The following is an 18,422-nucleotide window of genomic DNA, read 5'->3' as shown; positions in this document are numbered from 1 at the left end:
CCTATGTGATCTTACTTGCATTTATCAGAAATGGGACACAGTAATTCTGCAGCTATTTAGATTATACATATCGTACGACAGATTGTAAAACATCACTCTAATTTGTCCTTAAGCCATAATCTGTCTATCGTGTCCCAACCTTTTTATCCTTTCCTCTATCCTGTTTTGTCATTTCCCTCCCATGGTCTCTGGTGACGTGCGCTCTCTCGTTGTTGGATGGAGCCTGACATGCGCTGATGATGCGTAAGCGTGGCCTAAGGCTGATGACATCATCAGCTGTACAGGCTCAGCGTGGTGTTTGTGTGATAGATGTGTGTGTTTGATGTTGGATATGTTGGACTCTTGAGCTTGTAGGCCTCTGGCAGTGAAGGGGGAAGGAGCTGTAAAATGTTGTGGATGCAGTAAGTGCACCAGTCCTTTCATATAGTGGCCATCATCTGGACCTTTATGCTCTTAACCCTCAGGATAAAGCTCAAAATGGAAGCTGTTTGTGTTAGTCTTGTATACCTTTAAAATGGAGTCTTTTTTTATAAATAAATCTTATAGGTTTTAAAACATATTTTTATCATATGTAACGAGGTTAGTTGTTATGGGAAGAAGGAGGCTGGAACCGGCGAACATTCAACTTTTTAATAATCATAAAATAAACCAACAACAAAGCGAAAGTAAAGGCGGCAGCGGCAGCCCCTCGTGGACGACTGCCACCACATATAAACAAAACCTTGGCTTCATCCTGCTCGCCACATCATACTTTACAGTAATATTTGAACTTTTACTGAAATAGCCGTCATTTGGAATAACTATATTTAATTTTATTATTAAATTTTTTACATGTTTTATATATATTTTTTACATTATTCAGTATATGTTTTTATATATTTCAATACATTTGTTATATTATTTTACATAATATTTTAAGTTAGGCCCTGTTTACACCTGGTTTTTAAGATGCATTTGGGTCAATCGGATCACAAGTGGACTACACTAAATACAGGTGTAAATGGGGTCTAAAATGTTTTGAGCTTGTCCACTTTCGTGGACTTTGTCACTGTATGTCGCTAGTCACTGTACTGTGATGTTGTTTGTGGGTGTTCCCAGTACTCTAATGTTATTGGTAGACTGCACGTCTGGCCATATCTATAGAAAATACAATCACAAGTGATATATTAAAATAATTAAAAGTAACATTATGCTGTTGGAGAGTGTTATTATATTAACCACAGCAGTGCTCGGTGCATTAAATCTTTAACTAGATTAAAGATCGATCTATCAACAAATTAAACTAACTCATACTGTCAAAAATTACTAAAACATCATTTGAATTTGACAATTAATACATTTTCTTGTCCCTAATAATCAACATGCAGGGGAAACTGTAATAGGAACTGCAGCAGTGCTAAACTGGTCACTGCATCATATAATTAACAAACTCACTAAGACTGCCGTCAGTTTCTTTTCCACACATCATTTTATTATTATTCATGTATGTGGTTACAACCAAATCATATAAAACAGTGAAATCACTCCGGAACTCTTTCCGTCGTCTCCGGTCGTGTGCATATGTAAATTGCGTGAGCTTATTTAGTCCATTAGTTCGAAAGATCTGAACCCCCCCCCCCCCCCCCATTCATACATTTACACACCCATAGAACCTCCCCTCAAAGAAATCAGGGCAGAAGTGGTTGAAAGTGGATAAAAGAGATGGATTAAAACACCAGGTGTAAACGGGAATGTGTCTCCCTCATCTACTTGAGATCCGGTTGACCAAAAGGTGTAAACAGGGCCTTAGTTTTGGCATTAACAGCATTGATATCTTGTCAGTGTTTTAGCCTGTTTTCTCTATTTCACTGAAAAAAAAAAAAAAATGACGACGTATCTAGACAATTTCTGGCAGCTGAAAGTGCCTGTCCTCCTAATGTTGTCATTTGGCAAACTTTTAAAATGAACACGATCTGTGTGATTACATTGTTTCGAGTTATCGAGGAAAGAGTGAGAGAAAGAATGTGCAGCTGTGTAAACAACAGGTTGATTCATCAAAGCCACATCGCGTGTTTTACCTGTGCGGACAGGAGCCACATTGGACTATTGCCCTGTTTCCACGGCGACCCCAATCAGAGACGAGTACTCAATGCAGGCATGAAAACATGGAAAGCACAGGAACCACCCTGAGCAGCACTTACAGTACATCTATGACTACTACCCTATTGCTATAGGGTGTATGTTTCATGCAAACTTGTATTTCCCAAGTACGATAACATCAGCAGAGAGAAAAAAAGTGGAATGTGGAGTGTTTTGTCATAGAAACACAGTAATTATTAGATTGAGCAAAGCGTGTCTCCAGTGGGCCAGAACAGGATTCAACAGGTCAGGAATGAGCCACGGCGGCAGGGAAGCCTCTGAGCGCACGCTTGCACGCGTACATAGACACGCGCCGAATATATTTGCATATGAATGCCGTTTTACGAGAGCATCCTTATTATTACTCCACAGCAGATTGAGTCAGATTTACAGCATCACATGCCACACATACGTTCTCCTAGTTTAGTAGTATTAGAGTTTAGTAGAACTAGCCATGCATAACCACAATTCTGTAAACTTTCAGTCCTGGATGCAGTGTTTCAGTTGCACGAGAGTACACAATATAGTTTCCAATAGCTGGCATGTCCAAATCTGATGTTTGTGTAACTTCAGTTCCTGCAGTCAATGCAGCATTGATGTATCCTTCGCTGTCTGTGATAACCAACAATCCTGTGTAAAGATTTTGACAGTTGATAGAAAGGATAAAAATGCGAATAAAAAGAAAGGTTAATTTAGAAATGTAAATGTCAATAGTCGCAATGAAGTGGCAGTTGCAAAAACTATTTTCTTCCAGATTGCCATGTACATCCGAGTATAACAGATTATTGGGAAAGGAAAAATATAGAGCGGGGACTTGGTTCTATCCATCGGTTGTTTATTGGGTTTTGAGATGTAGATGCTGCTCTCAAAAATGGAGGCAGATCTGAATGCAAGCTTGAGGTCGAATGTGGAGGGGCGGACTAAATGATTGGGTCCGGCATATTTCACCAGAGAGAAGTAAGTCATTTTACTGGAAGATCAAGTTATGAGATCAATTAAAAAAATAGGATGACACATTTACACGAGATTCGAAATGATCAGGTTTTTCCACGTTTTCAGACATGTGCACAAGGCATTATTTGTATTATTTATTAAGTGTATAAAAGTACTATGGCACTTGAGGCCGTACTACCTTGTAAATAAAATGTGAGCGCATTATAGCATAGCCTCTCATACCTTAATATTTTGTATGTGTGAGATACACCTCCAAACTACATGGTTATCTTGAGCCTGTGATGAAGTCTGTTGTGCTGTGTTGCTAGCTGTCATATTAAGGTTGATGTGTTGTTTGTCTGAGCGGACATCTCATCTCCTCCCCTCCCCTTCCAGGTGTTCTGTAAAATGTTTGACTGTCTGCAGGGGGCTTCAGCCGAGGTAGGTGCAGCATGGAGTTTGGGATAGTGAGAGAGATGGATCTAACAGCTGCTGGTTGCACCTGGCTGCTGTGGATCTGTTTGCTTTTGTTTGCAGTGAAGTCTCTCAGAGAGTGGTGCATGACGGTGCTGTTTTTATATTGATGAATACAGATACTTTTCAATTAACCACCAGTGACATCTTGTGATCCTTCTCCTCTTTCTGAACGGTCTTCTTTCCAGCTGATTTCTCTTAATTTCCCATCCCTTTCTCTCTCTGGTTTTCATTCTCTCTCTGTTTACGGGCCGTTACCCCTCTAATCGAGGCCCTGGCTGAAAGAATACTCCCTCTCTAAATGAAACGGGAATTAGAAGCCCATCAGCAGGGCATTCTTCACTGCTTAAACAGATCTTCATTCTCCATGAAGTCTTGATGTGCTCTTGCACTGTCGGCAGCTAATAGTGTATACTGTATGCATGCATTTGCATTTGCGTGTGCATTAAGGATGGGCATGAGTACCCACAAGTGACAGAAATAATCAATCATAAAACATAATTATGTGACTTGATTATACTGTAAATATACTGTATATGAAAACCTTTAACACTGATCAAAATTCAGTAACAACTACATACGTCGTAAAGATGTGTGGTTTATGATACCTTATGATTTAATTCATCAGAGAACATGATCTGAGAATAGAGTGTGAATATTAGTAAATTTCCCTATACTCTTATAAACGTATATATTTGTATGCTGCCATTCAAAAGTTTGGGGTCAGTAAGAAATTGCATTAAATTGATCAAAATATATTAATAAAGTTTTGAAAGATTTATTTAGTAAATGAATACTGTTCTTTTGAACTCTTTATTCATCGAATAATTCCGGAAAACGTGCATCATCAAAGTTGCCACAAAAATATTAAGCTGCACAGCTGTTTTCAACATTGATAATAAAAGGAATGTTTCCAAATCAGCACATTAGAATGATTTCTGAAGGATCATGTGACACTGAAGACTGGAGTAATGGCTAATATTAGCTTTGCCATCTTAGGAATAAATATATATATTTTTAAAATATATTAAAACAGAAAACAACTATTTTAAATGGTAGTAATATTTCACAATATTACTGTCTTAACCAAACTTTTGAACTGTAGTATATATATAATGTTTTTTATTCAGTCATTTTGTGTATTTTTGCACTTGAATATTATAAACGACTACAAATCAATAATTTAATATTTTGATGCTACTATAGGCTAATTCACATGCTTCATAGGGCTGTAGTTCATACCCTCATAAGACATTAAGTACGCAAGTTTTTATTTCCAGATTTTCAAATCTTTTTTTTATTGCTTTAAACAAGGTTTGGAATGAGATGCATGAATATGAAGAATTATTAATTTGCGTGTCTGTGTGTGTGTGTATCTGCAAATGACTTGTGTGTACAAAAAAACAAAAACAAATCTCCATGTCAAAGTAAGTTCACTAGCCCATTATAGTGTCGTTGTTCCTCCAGATCAGTGCGATCATTTATCTCTGTTTCACTGCTCTTTGATAGATAGGATCTAGAACGCTGAAGCCCTCATCTGCAGGATCTGGAACTCATCTAGAGCATCACCTACTTCCTGCAGAGCCGCTGGTAAGGAGTGAAACTCAAGGCAGCAGTGGCGCCTCCTGCTGACCGGTGAATGCACAGTATTGGCACGTCGCACATAACTCTCATGAACAACACAATCAGCAATTGTGCCTGCATGATCGCTGCTCTTCTCAGCCTGATCTCATGTCTAAACAGGGCGTGAAAGCTGTATGAAATATGTTTATTTGGCCTCTTCTATTTTTAGACTGAAGCCCAGGCGCTCTCAAGGTCAAACGGAGGCATAACTGTACTAAATTAGAGAGCAGAGCGTGTGTTTATGTGTATGCATGCTTTGGCACAAAGCTGAATGACATGTTTGTTTCCCCTCTCCATTTATCTAACCACTAGCTCAGTGGGTCTGTAATGAGTTATTAGCTGCTGGTCAGGCCTTTATTTCCAGCGCTACAGGCAGTATTAGAATAGGAGCCAAATCAGGAAGTGATGGGTCTCTGAAATGATCTCTATAAGAGGCGTCAATGGCACACAGAGCTTTGCAGAGCAACACAGACACTGATCTGCTCATTAAAGGCCATTATATCTACACTTCGACATACCCACACACATTTTTGAGTGATTTACAACCAGAGGTTTGTGTACCCTGGGAGTACTGGGAAAGCTTTTTATTTTTGTGAACATAAACCAGAAATGACAACTTTTTACTGCTGGGTCTGTTGGGGTAAATGCTGCTTTAGAATGCATGTGCCTAATACGTCGACACTGAGCCAGCTCAAACACACAAGAGCACGTTGTGACCTCTGACCCCTCTGCTCAGTGTCGTCATGAGAGAACAACAGCGCACCCTGTTATCCAACAGTTCTCTTTCTCTCATGCAAAATTGCTTGCACTGTTGTAAAATGCCTAGTATTTGGGTGATATTTGGCTTTGCCCCGTCACCCACTGCCCCCCTCTAATTTCTCAGTCACATTCCAGACCCCTTGATAAATGGGTGTTGTATTTCACCAGCGTGCACAGGGGTCAGCGACCCCACACTGCACTGTACTTCAGCTGGGGTAATGGATGTGCCCCCTGGCACTGCCCTAACCCACCGACAATTCTGTAACCCTTGAGACCCAGACATCACGGTGTCTCAAAAAAATCTGTCCGTCTCCGTGAACGTTTGCCCTCTCCTCCTGTGGGTTAAATGAGGTGTGTTAGATTATATGCTGTGGTGGAGACCGAGAACCTTGCTCTCCAGTCTCTCACACAGATCAATGTGATGTTTATCTGTGGGTCAGTGGAGTTAATAATTTCATCTGACCCACCTGAACTCTATAAGCACCACTGCACTGCAGCGGGACTGACATAACTGTCCATGTATTACATGATGCTGCTGTCTAATGGTGTTTGAAGCATGAAACACTTTCATAATCTCTGTTTTAAAGACACTGACACACTGATTCATGTTCTGAGAATTGAGATCCAGGCGTGATCTTTAAATGCGCTCATGCATGGCTCTGTTCTCGCTGGAGCCTCATCAGTGTCTACTTTGTGTAAGTTATTGGGTGGTGTGCCGGTTAAAGCTCAGGGTTGATAACAAGGAGGTTGGAGGACCAAACTCTGCCATAGGGGTGTTCCGTGAGCTACCATTGTTCCCTTGAAGTTCAAAGCACTTAATCACAGGATGTTCCAGGGGAATTGCCCATTTCGGTGAGTAGCTTTGTCCTGTCAGATAAATGACCAATACAGGTTTTCAATAGATATGATACCAATAATTAGAGAGCTGATGGTCGATATCATGATTCATGCCTATGTATATTATATAGGCTTACACAATTTAATTATAGCAAATGAGATGCACACAAACTTCTAAAATAAAAAAATAAAAAAGCAAGATGAGCTAAACATTTTATTGGGTTAAAGGAGAACTCCGGTCAATTTTAACATTGAGCTCATTTTATTGTACATTTGGAGTGCTGTCAATACAGAGAACAACGACAAAAATCGGTGTTGCCTACACCGAGTTATTCTATTTTTAAAATTTGCACCCTGTTGACTTCAATGGGGCAAGTACTAAACCTGCTTTTAGGCTCTTAACATCCTTGATGTGTCATTACAAGTGCACAGAAAATGTGAGTGATTCCTTCTGAGTGAACACGAGTGGATCTGACTGCAGTAGATGTGAAAGATATGTATAAAAATGATGTTATTTATTATTTATTATTTAGCGCAAATACCTGTTTACATCCTGTTTTTCGGTTGAAGTCCAAAGTAGTCGATTGCCGAGTTCACGCGCATAGGTTTAGTTACCTATGATCACACGCGTGAACTCGGCAATCGACTACTTTGGACTTCAACCGAAAAACAGGATGTAAACAGGTGCTGGCTTAAATAACATCATTTTTATACATATCTTTTACATCTACTGCAGTCAGATCCACTCGTGTTCACTCAGAAGGAATCACTCACATTTTCAGTGCACTTGTAATGACACATCAAGGATGTTAAGAGGCTAAAAGCAGGTTTAGTACTTGCCCCATTGAAGTCAACAGGGTGCAAATTTTAAAAATAGAATAACTCGGTGTAGGCAACACCGATTTTTGTAGTTGTTCTCTGTATTGACAGCACTCCAAATGTACAATAAAATGAGCTCAATGTTAAAATTGACCGGAGTTCTCCTTTAATCATTTGACTGATATCTATCACTATAAAAACAGTAGTGGCCAAAAGTGAAGTCCAGAGGTGATTGATTTGGAGATTTGTTTGTAATGAGCCTAAATTTGTATTAAACCATCAAAATATGGGGAAAATATATATATTTAAAATATTTTGAATATGAAGAAGAACAAAACACTTCTACAGCTATAGCTACAGGTTTTATTTTACCATGCAAAAAATAATTAGAAAAATAAATCTCACAGGAAAGAGCTCACATGGACTACAGCATAATCATCAATTATTTATATTTTGTTGGTTCTCTTTTGTTTTGCATGTGTTGGAATTACAGCTTGGCAAAAAAAAAAAAAAAAAAAACACACAATTGCATTTCATAGCTGTATCGCAAATAAAACTATTGACTCAAAGGACAACTGTGCAATATTCTTTAACAATTTTTTAATAATTTGAATAAAGGGTTAACATCACTAGGCTGGACATCACTTTTGGTACTAAGTACACTACTGTACTTACTAGTAATGTAACATTTCTCAGTGTGTCACTCAAAAGCTATAACGTAGATTGTAAAAAGGCTGTGGATTGAGATTTGAGTGAATGTGGCAGCGAATGGAATGGAAGGGACTGCAGGACTCGGAGTTGAGAGAAACCAGAGACTGCGTTTCAGACCTCATAACTGAACTCTGACCTCTCCCCCTTCATCTCAAGCTATTTTCATTATTAGTTATTTGCTGCTGTGGTTTCGCTCAGCCATCAGTTGTTTCAGCATGTCAAGCAATCTTTTCCCTCAGAATACAAAACAAAGTTACACGAATACAAGTGAATACAAACTAGAAAATATATTTAAATACATTTGAACAAGAGTCATGCCATAAAAAAGTTAATTTTTTTGTCCATAATATTTAATAAAGTGATTTATTTTTTAATGATTTTTAATTATTGTAAACTTATTAACTACATAATTTATTTAGAAATATTTATACTAGGGCTGTCAAACGATTAATCGCGATTAATCGCATCCAAAATAAAAGTTTGTGTTTACATAATATATGTGTGTGTATGGAGTATAATTATTTTCTATATATAAATAAACACACATGCATATATATTTAAGAAAAATGTGTTATTTATATGTAAAATATTTATATATAATATAAATTATATATAATATAAATATATATACACAGTATATACATGCAAATATTTCTTAAATATATACATGCATGTGTGTGTATTTATATATAGAAAATAATTATACACCGTACACACACATATATTATGTAAAAACAAACTTTTATTTTGGATGCGATTAATCGCGATTAATCGTTTAACAGCCCTAATTTATACACATTACTGTTCAAAAGTTTAGGACCAGTAAGATTTGTTTTTAAATAAATTAATATTTTATTTAGCAAGTGTACATTAAATTCATCCAAAGTGACAGTAGACATTTATAATTTTACAAAAGGTTTCTATTTTAAATAAACACTGTTTTTTTTAAACTTTTTATTAATCAAAGAATCCTGAAAAAAATGTCTAACAGTTTCCACAAAAATATTAAGCAGCACAACCGTTTTCAATATTGAAAATAATAAGAAATTTTTCTTGAGCACCAAATAAGCATATTAGAATGATTTCTGAAGGATCATGTGACACTGAAGACTGGAGTAATGATGCTAAAAATTCAGCTTTGCCGTCACAGAAATAAATCACATTTAAAATATATTAAAATAGAAAACTTGTAATTATATTTCACATTATTGCTGTTTTTACTGTGTTTTTGATCAGAGAATGGCAGACTTGGTGAGCAGAGAAAGAGACTTCTTGCAAAAATCTTAATCTCCATCACAAATATCTCAACATATGAATTTAGCTTGATTTATTAAAACTGAAAGACATTCTTAGTGTGATAGACTAGTATTTATAATCTTAATTAAAAATGTTTGGCCACCCTTTTCATATCTTGACTTTTTCACCCTAGTACACCTCAATGTATCATTGAAATTCTATATTTGACAGTAAAGAGTGGCATGAAGACTAATCAGATGAAATAAGACAGGAGTCGGATGGCAGAGAGACTGGTAATGATATTACATTAGATGGCAGTTACTGATGGCCTGTCAGCTCTGGATGTGGTGGTCTTATCTCAACATTTCCTCGAGACCTCCGCTTATTGCCTTATCCAGACACCTGGGACCCAGAGACTCTGTTTCTCACACTGACTCGTTCATTTTCAAGGGCAGAGAGCAAAGCTTGGATACACTGGGCTATGCATACACACACTCACACACATGCAGTGAAATGCAGTAGACTAGAAATAAACGAATGAAGCAGTGTATCAGGCAATTGAGTTTATATCAAACGTTTCTCATTCCCCACAGATAGCTTCAAACAGCTGCCGCGTTCTGATTACAACTGCGCTTTTTATTGTTGGAAGCACATTTCTGAAAGTGGGATATCGGAGTGATTCATAATTAACCTTTCCAGACAGTAAAGCTATTTGTAAGAGAGCGTAATAACACTGTTAATGTCTGGGAAGGGTATTACCTCACAATCCTCCAGACAGATAGTTTAACGGGAGGAACATAATTAAAGCTGTTGTTGTGGAGACCCTTATTCACTTCGGTTGTATGGTTGAGGTGAGGTTCAAGCAGAATGGGCTACTTGGAGAAAGCCAGCCCATGGGAAAACGGTCTCCTTCCTGGAAGTGATGGTCGGAGAGAGTGGCGTTCTGCTAGGGTTAGCACTACATTCCTGCATTCCACTGAGAGGGGGAGGGGAGGCCGGCTAATACTGCGTCTGTGTCCGTCTGAAGGAGACTCGTAGGATTGTTTGGAGTTCTTTGGTGTCTCACTTTGGTCAATATGCATGTCTGTGTCCATGCATATCAGATGGGTCTCTCTTTTCATAGTTGTTTTAGAGTTTAGTCACTCTGTAGTGGCTGAGAATGCTGCAGTTCTCACCAGATTTATGGATTAGTGTGTGTGAGTTGACTAAGTTTGCTAAGTCTCACATAAACTCCCTTAAAGCAGCCCTCAAAGGCAAAAATGATTCACAAAGGACATAATGTTCTTAAAATTATTTTTTGGAGTATTGTAAAGGTTCAGATTAGGGTTAGTCTGTTAGCTTTATGTAAAACCAATAGAAGCCAATGGTATGTTCTCATTTAGATTGCTGGGTAAATGTAGACACAAAACAGTGCTAAACATCCCGAATACCAAAGGATGAAAGATTCTGAAGTCGAAACAAAAGTACATTTTCTCCTAAAATGGGAAAAAATATCAAAACATCAGAGAGCAGTCACATTTCCAAAAAAATAAAATAAATGTTTCCAGAGAAATGATTAATAAAAAAACAAGTTATTCAGAGGAAAGGGAGACACGGTTAGCTATGTTTCAGCTTGTCAATAGACACGTGTGATGAAAAATATTATTTTCTTGGGTGATTTATTACTGATATATATATTTATTTATTTATTTTTTAAAAAATTTCATGTATTTTTTTCTTTATTTACTTTGTTTCTTATATTTTGTTTCGTCTTATTTTTTACCTTTTCCCCTTCATTTCTTTATTAATTTACTACATAATATTTTTTTCTGTGCTGTCTGTTTTGTTACTTTACATAATATATACAATATGGCAATTTTTTTTCCTTTTTTATTTTCTTTTATTTTCTTTACTTTTTTCTTATTTCATTACATAATTTTTTACCTTGCCCCTTTTTCCCCTTTATTTCCTTTATCTCTTTGTTTACTGCACCATATTTATTTTGTTACTGTACGTACTTATACGCTTCGGTAATATTGCAAATGTTACCAATCATGCCAATAAAGCTCTGTTTAGAGAGGGCTTTGGGAGAGAGCACACTTTTCAATGGGATCCAGAAACCAGAGAGCATCCAAAAAAAAAAAAAAAAAAAAACCTGATTAAAATTAAAAATCAAATCAGCACTATCTAATTAACCAGCGGGGTGCCCAGGTTCATTTATTGCTCTCCTCCATCTCTTTCCTCCTTTTATATGTGTGTGTGTGTTGGGAGAATAAAGGAGGAGGTGATGATTGGAAGGCTCTCTGGATTTTTGAGACTGTGTGAAGCAAACACACAAGTACACACACACACAGATTGTGAGTAATATCCCCAGCACTCCTTGATTATGCTCAACTCTACATAATGCAATTTACTTCCTGCCACATTAATGCTAATCTTTCAATTGCAGTGAGGCTGAGAAAAGTGAGCTAGTCGTCTATTGCTGATGTTGTTCCGTGTGTGTGTATGTGTGTGTGTGTGTGTGTGTGTGTGTGCTTATTTTGCTTGCTTTGCACACGCCATAAGTCTCATCCCTGCAACTTTAGATTAAAAGAGAGGAAGACTGATTCACTTTGTGGTTTTTAATCATCTTAAAGTATTACCATGACTGATAAGAGGACAAATAATAATGAGAACCCAAATCTGAAAATAAACAAATATAATTATCTATGGAAATTAAATTTCGGTAGTGGTCTGATCAACCCTGTTACTCCTGCTGTGTGTTAAGTGTGTAAAATCAGGCCGTGATTTAGATTGTGATTGATTTTCATAGGGGCTAGGTCTTGTTTTTTCCTGTTTTGTACAAATATAGACGCTCATCCTCCGTTTGTGGATAAGGGAAGACCAAAAACACTCCAGAGGGGGTTGGAAAGCTGCCTGTCTGCCGGTTACTGCATCTGCTGCAGTGTCCTGTAGGACAAATCATTGTCATTTTTGTGTAGTACATGTTAGTGTGTTTATTTAGACATGTGCTTTTAAGCAAGTGTGTGTGTGTGTGTGTTTTCATGTGAAAACACAGTGTGTGGCTGAGGATTTTCTCTCTCCTTCGTCATAAGTAGTTAAAAGACCTCGGTGACAGACTGCGCAGCGGGCCTGACAGTCCCAACAAAGAAAGGAACTCTTTATTCCTTTGTCCTTCAAAGCTGCATGAATATTGCTGTTGGCTAGGGGGCCGGATGTCTCAATACAAGGATGTGCATTGTTTTTTTCTCAGAGCAGAGACTAGAGCAGTGCATCATGGGCTGGATGCTGATGTCGCTGCTGTTGTTTTCAGGAGCTGCATTAGTAATTCTTGATGATGTGGCACCAAAGAATTACTCTCCCAATACAGCCTTCATTCAGACTCAGGAAATGCTTTGAATGTTTCTCTTGACTTTGACAGTGATCTTGGGGATTATTTTAGCCAGACTTTTCAAAGCATTCATCATAACAAGCCATAAAGATGTCAAATGTCACTGCCATATTGTGGTCATGTCACGATATCGATGGGTTCAGATTATTGGAGAATGGAAGCAACACTTGTTGATTGGAGAGTTTATTCAATAAATGAGGAATGCACAATTTTTCAGTGTCATATTGGTTATAGGACAATATACATTTTTTATGTTTAATTTTTTTACCAGAATTTATATACTTTTATATACTTTTTTACTCACTTATTCTTTAAAAACTCAAAATTAATATTTATTTTTCAGACTGTACATTATAATGTTGTGAAGGTCTAAATTCACTTAGCATTTAAAATCATTTTTTTAAAATATTTTTTTTATTAAAATTAATTAAATGTATTAATTTAATTAATTTTTTAGAATTGTTTTTCATTTAGAAAACGATTGTATACAATTTTACAACTTATAATTATTGGCGGTAACACTTTATTTTATACAGTGTCCTTGTTACATATGTTACATGTATTTACTTTAGTAATAACAGTAAATTATGCATAATTACATGCAACTAACCCTCAACCAAATCCTAATCCTACCCTATCCCTATAGTAAGTACATGTAGTTGACTAATATTACTCAGTACTTAAATATATAATTACACTGTAACAATGACACCTTAAAATAAAGTGTGACCTTATTGGCTTATTGTATTGGCCAGTGTCGGTGCATCTCTACTTTAAAAACAAAATTAAAACCATGTTAATTTAAAATCAACCAGTTGGTTAATTCAAATAGATGGGAATGTGTGACATCTACAAATTAAAAAACGGTAAAGGTGAAATTCCAACGAATGTCTGAAAATTTGTGATGAACAATGAGGAATATTGAATACAAAACCAAAAAGTTAAATGTTATTCATTTGTATGTTATATAATTTTATATTTATAATAATAGTAAAAAAGTAAGGAATAATTGACTACGAGCCATTGAATTATTAGAAAACTAATGCACGACCGAGGTGGTAATGGCCGTTACACCTCAGGTGTACATTATTTTTCTAATAATAATCAATTCTTTCGCTTATACTACGGTTACCTCACCTCAAAACATTGTTCAGGTGATGTATTTCAAGACGTTTGTCAGGTTTTTGTCCTTAAAACGCTTTTGTGTGTTGGACTAATTTCTTACGCATCTCATCCTAAGCCTCCGTTGCTAACAACTTGGAAATAATTTGTTGTTTTTATCCTTTTGTTTCCCATATTTATTTGCTTGGTTAGTGTAATTGTGCGTTTTGGTTCTGTAAAGACCTTTGCAATAACTGAAATCATTTGTCAAGGTGAAATGGAACTGTAATGTGGTCAAGACCTGCCTGGAACTATACTTAAGCCGTGCGTTTCCCTGAAAATAATGGCACACCATAGAACGTTCGCCAACCAATCAGAATCAAGCATTCAACAGCTCCGTAGTATAACCTAAGATCATATACTGTGCTATTCCTACAGACCTAGTGTTTGAAATTCTACTCATTCTTGAAGCTTGGCTTTATTAAATAAATCATCCTGTTATTTTGAGATATATCCTAGTTCACATTCCCACCAGAATTTTCCAGCAGATTCATCTGGAATTTAGAGGACTGATGTAGAGAAAACCTAACTGAGATGTTAGGAATGGTTCAGTGTTGGAGAGTAGAAAAAAAAATAGAAACATTACCATGCTGGTTCAGAGGGAAATGGGATTTCCATATTCACATTATCTGACCTTCATCTGTATCTCTAAATGCTTGGTCTGTTCTGGGGTGCCCGGGTCTGATCCGACTTGGGCTGAGCCTCTCTTGCCAGATTGCCCTGAATCTCATGACACGCGCGGCATGTGGGGGGTTACAGAGGCCACGGGGCAGCGGTCACAGTTCCAGAGCCGAAACACTGCCAGCTGAACAACATTGTGCGTAGGTGTGACAGCCTGACCAAACCGAGACCGGGCCGCTCGGACACAATGGACCTACTGTTCCACACTCACTGAGCCGTATTACTATCCAACAGAGGCTAAGGTGTGGAAGATGTCACGCATTTTCTAGTCATTGAATATTTAATACAGAACGATTTCAATCTTTTATCGAAAGGGTGCAGCGGGCTGTTACAAACAGCAAAGATTGTCTCATTTTCACCACTCTAGTGCTTTGTGACAGGCAGTTAGACCTCTCACCTCCAGACGAGCATCGCCCAACACCCGTCTCTTTCTAATATATAACAGGATTGTGATTAGTGGGCGCTGACGGAGGGGGCTTATTAGCTGAAGAGCGAGAGGGGTTGGGGCGCTAATTGAAATGATGTCTGATGTGATAGCCTAATCTCTATGATGACAAAATCCATGCACACTTGCTAATTTCAATGACAGCTCTGATGTCACTCAGGCTTAGCTGACGGAAATAAATAACAAACATCCCAGAGAACGTTAGAAGGAGCGAATGCCGTCTCAACCATCGAAATCCATCTTGCGTAGCAGACACGCCGCAGTGCGAGATGAAGTGCTGCTCAATTGTCATGGAGACCAGACACGGCACCTTGTGGCCTGAGAAGACAGCCACTGCGTGAAGATAAGGGCTTCAAATTCATACGGCACTTTCAATTAGGGAGAATCTTGCTGGTTTGACACCAGTTGTGCAGTGTAATTCATGGCCTCAGTATCATGGGCTTCAGGGCTTGTAGTCGTTTACTGTAGGTATGGGGGTGGGGTGAACTGTGTCTCAATTCCCACTCTGCCTCTCTAAAATGTGAATCGGTGTGAACATGAATTTGGGTACTAAAAGGGCTTTGATACGCTAAACATTTGGACACTGATGACTCAATTACCAGGCATTAAAAGCACTGGTGTTTGATATCATCGCTGTGTAACACATCTTTGTTGTAGCTATTAAAAACTACAGTGCCATTATGAAATATGTGCTTGTCTTGCATTGTTTTATTTTTAAGCAAGATAATATACATACACTACCGTTCAAAACTGTGAGGTCAGTAAGATAAAGAAGAAAATAAATTAATGCTTTTATTCAGCAAGGATGCATTCGATTGATCAAAATGACTAAAGTTTGTCTTTACAATTACAAAACAAAATATTCTGTTAAACGATTAGCTGAATTTCAATAAATGCTGTGCTTTTGAACTTTCTATTCATCAAAGAATCCTGAAAAGATTTATCAAGTTTTCCCACAAAAATACTAAGCAGCACAACTGTTTTCAACATTTATAATAAGAAGAAATTAGCATATTAGAATAATTTCTGAAGGATCATGTGACACTCAAGACTGGAGTAATGATGCTAAAAAATTCAGCTTTATCATCACAGGAATAAACTGCATTTTTAAATATATTAAAATAGAAAACATTTTTATTCATTACATTACATTTTTATCATTATTTTAAATTGTAATAATATTTCACAATATTACAGTTTTTATATTACAGTGTATTTTTGAAGAGACTTCTTTCAGAAATATTTAAAAATCTTACTGACCCCAAACATTTGAACAGTAGTGTACATAATCAACAAATTAAAAAAAGAAAATGTAATAATGTATGACACACACACACACACACACACACACACACACACACACACACACACACACACACACACACACACGCACACACAAACCCTGAATAATATCTGTATTTTTTCCTTATACATTAATAATGAAAGTTAATGGGGCCCAATATGGCTTTGGACCAAATTTTATTGTTTGGGCAAAAAAATGTTTGTGTGTTTCATTGAAGAAAGAAAGTCATACAGGTTTGGAACAACATGGAACAACATTTACAAAAGAAAAGTATTTCAGAATGTAAATGTTTTGGGTGAATTATCCCTTTTTATCCCGTCTTATGTATATTAACATTATTATTTCCAGTAAATTTTCAGTGGGTTGTACTGTTATTTAATGTGTTTTTTGATTGTTTTGCTGATGAAACTCTGCAAAAATATATTTCCAAGAAATGTCAGTAGACAAAAAACTACATCAGCTGTTGAAAATTCTAAGTGATCTATAGGAGCTTTTTACATGCCATTGAAAACACAGTTAAGTCTATCCCTTACATCCTTGCTTTCATTACTGTCATGGCGCTGCTCTGAATAAGGTCTTTTTTGCTGCTTTTATGACTTTTATAGTGCATTTTAGTGAACATTTTAAGTGGACTGGAATATTTTGACAATGGGATAACTGCAGAAATGTCTCATTGCCTAGCCCTTAAGAGATAGTTCATCAAAAATGAATCATCATTTACTCCTATCCTCATATCGTTCCAAATCGTATAACTGTTTTTTTTAATCCTCCAAACAGAAAAAAGACACACCGTAGGATTTTTAAGCATATATCCCAAATTGAAATGTAGCTTCTATCAACAAGTGATACTACAAAACTGGCTTCAGGTCAAAATGAGAGAATATTCTCTGGCAGGACAGATCAGGTTTTGGAGGTTTCCAGTGAGGCGGGATTCACCTACCTCACTGACCTCTCTCCTGACCTCAGCACCAGCCGACGATGTCATGGCAGTTTGAGGACAGTGCGGCTCTCTTCTGTCACCTCTCTTACATTCCAGCTTTTAGGAAGGAATGGAGTCTTACTTTGTGCCTTGCTTTCATCTGAGGACTGGAATTTCTATCTGTTATTTGTAAATTGCAGAAGACAGTCCAGTAGGACATGCAGCTTTTGCCTATTTATCACATTGATTTAAATGTGGATCCCAATTTGACCCCCTGACCTGGTCAGTCCCTCATGGGAGAATTGGAGAATGATGTCATGCTTTGAAATTACTAGTGAATTGTGAACACAAAAGCAGACAGGAGTGGATTAGCGTAGTTTATTTAATTAACTATCATGAGTCATTTCATTTTTAAATAAATATATTTGCAATCAGGATTATTTTTGAATTTATTATTATTATTATAGTTTAACATTTTTATTTTATTTTGTCTTTTGTTTATGTGAAAAATAGTCAAGTTTCCCACCTGATAATTTGGACAAATGACTATTAATTTAATTTGAAATGAAGATAGAAAATAGAGAACAGAGTTTTGCTTCAGTAATACGTTAAGTAAAAAACAATATATCCCCTCAGTCAGGATCCATCTACCCAGTCCTTCCTTTTTTTAATCGATGGTTCTTTAATAATTCAGGTCAGATAAATACTGAAAATAAGAGGTTAAACATTTTAAAACACTTCAAATGTCAACGGAGTTTATCTTTTTGTCTCCTGAGGAAGTTTTACGATTTACTTCTAGAACAAAAGGATGAGCAACAAAATCAGCAGCAAAGGGAACAGAACGTTTGAGGCTGAAGGAAAAGGTCTAGACAAAGCTGTGTGTTTGTGTGTGAGGGGTACAGCGGATGGCCAAAAAAACAAATCTCTGTGTCTTTCTCAGGTCTACAGAGAGGTTCACTAAACATTCCTCACAGGCAGGGGGAGGAAGAGGGTAAGACTCATTAACATAAGAACAGAGTCCTCAGCCAATCAG

General features: G+C 37.0%; 1 protein-coding gene across 2 annotated transcripts in view; it reads left to right on the top strand.

Annotated features, from left to right (window-relative positions):
* The window catches only part of LOC307160130 (breast cancer anti-estrogen resistance protein 1-like), an 86,513-nt gene that overhangs the window by 24,594 nt on the left and 43,497 nt on the right, over positions 1-18,422 (top strand). The window contains exons 2-3 of one of the 2 annotated variants that reach the window (XM_079873997.1): positions 3,448-3,492; positions 5,035-5,115. The exons of the other annotated variant lie outside the window; for it this stretch is intronic. Coding sequence (XP_079730123.1) covers positions 3,448-3,492; positions 5,035-5,115 — 126 coding nt within the window. The remainder of the gene's footprint in view (positions 1-3,447; positions 3,493-5,034; positions 5,116-18,422) is intronic. 2 annotated transcript variants of the gene reach the window in all.

Source organism: Squalius cephalus (assembly GCF_949319135.1).
Source record: "Squalius cephalus genome assembly, chromosome: 6".
NCBI classification, from domain to species: Eukaryota; Metazoa; Chordata; class Actinopteri; order Cypriniformes; family Leuciscidae; genus Squalius; species Squalius cephalus.
The sequence above is the reverse complement of the archived record's forward strand: the minus strand, read 5'-3'. Positions and strand labels throughout refer to the sequence as shown.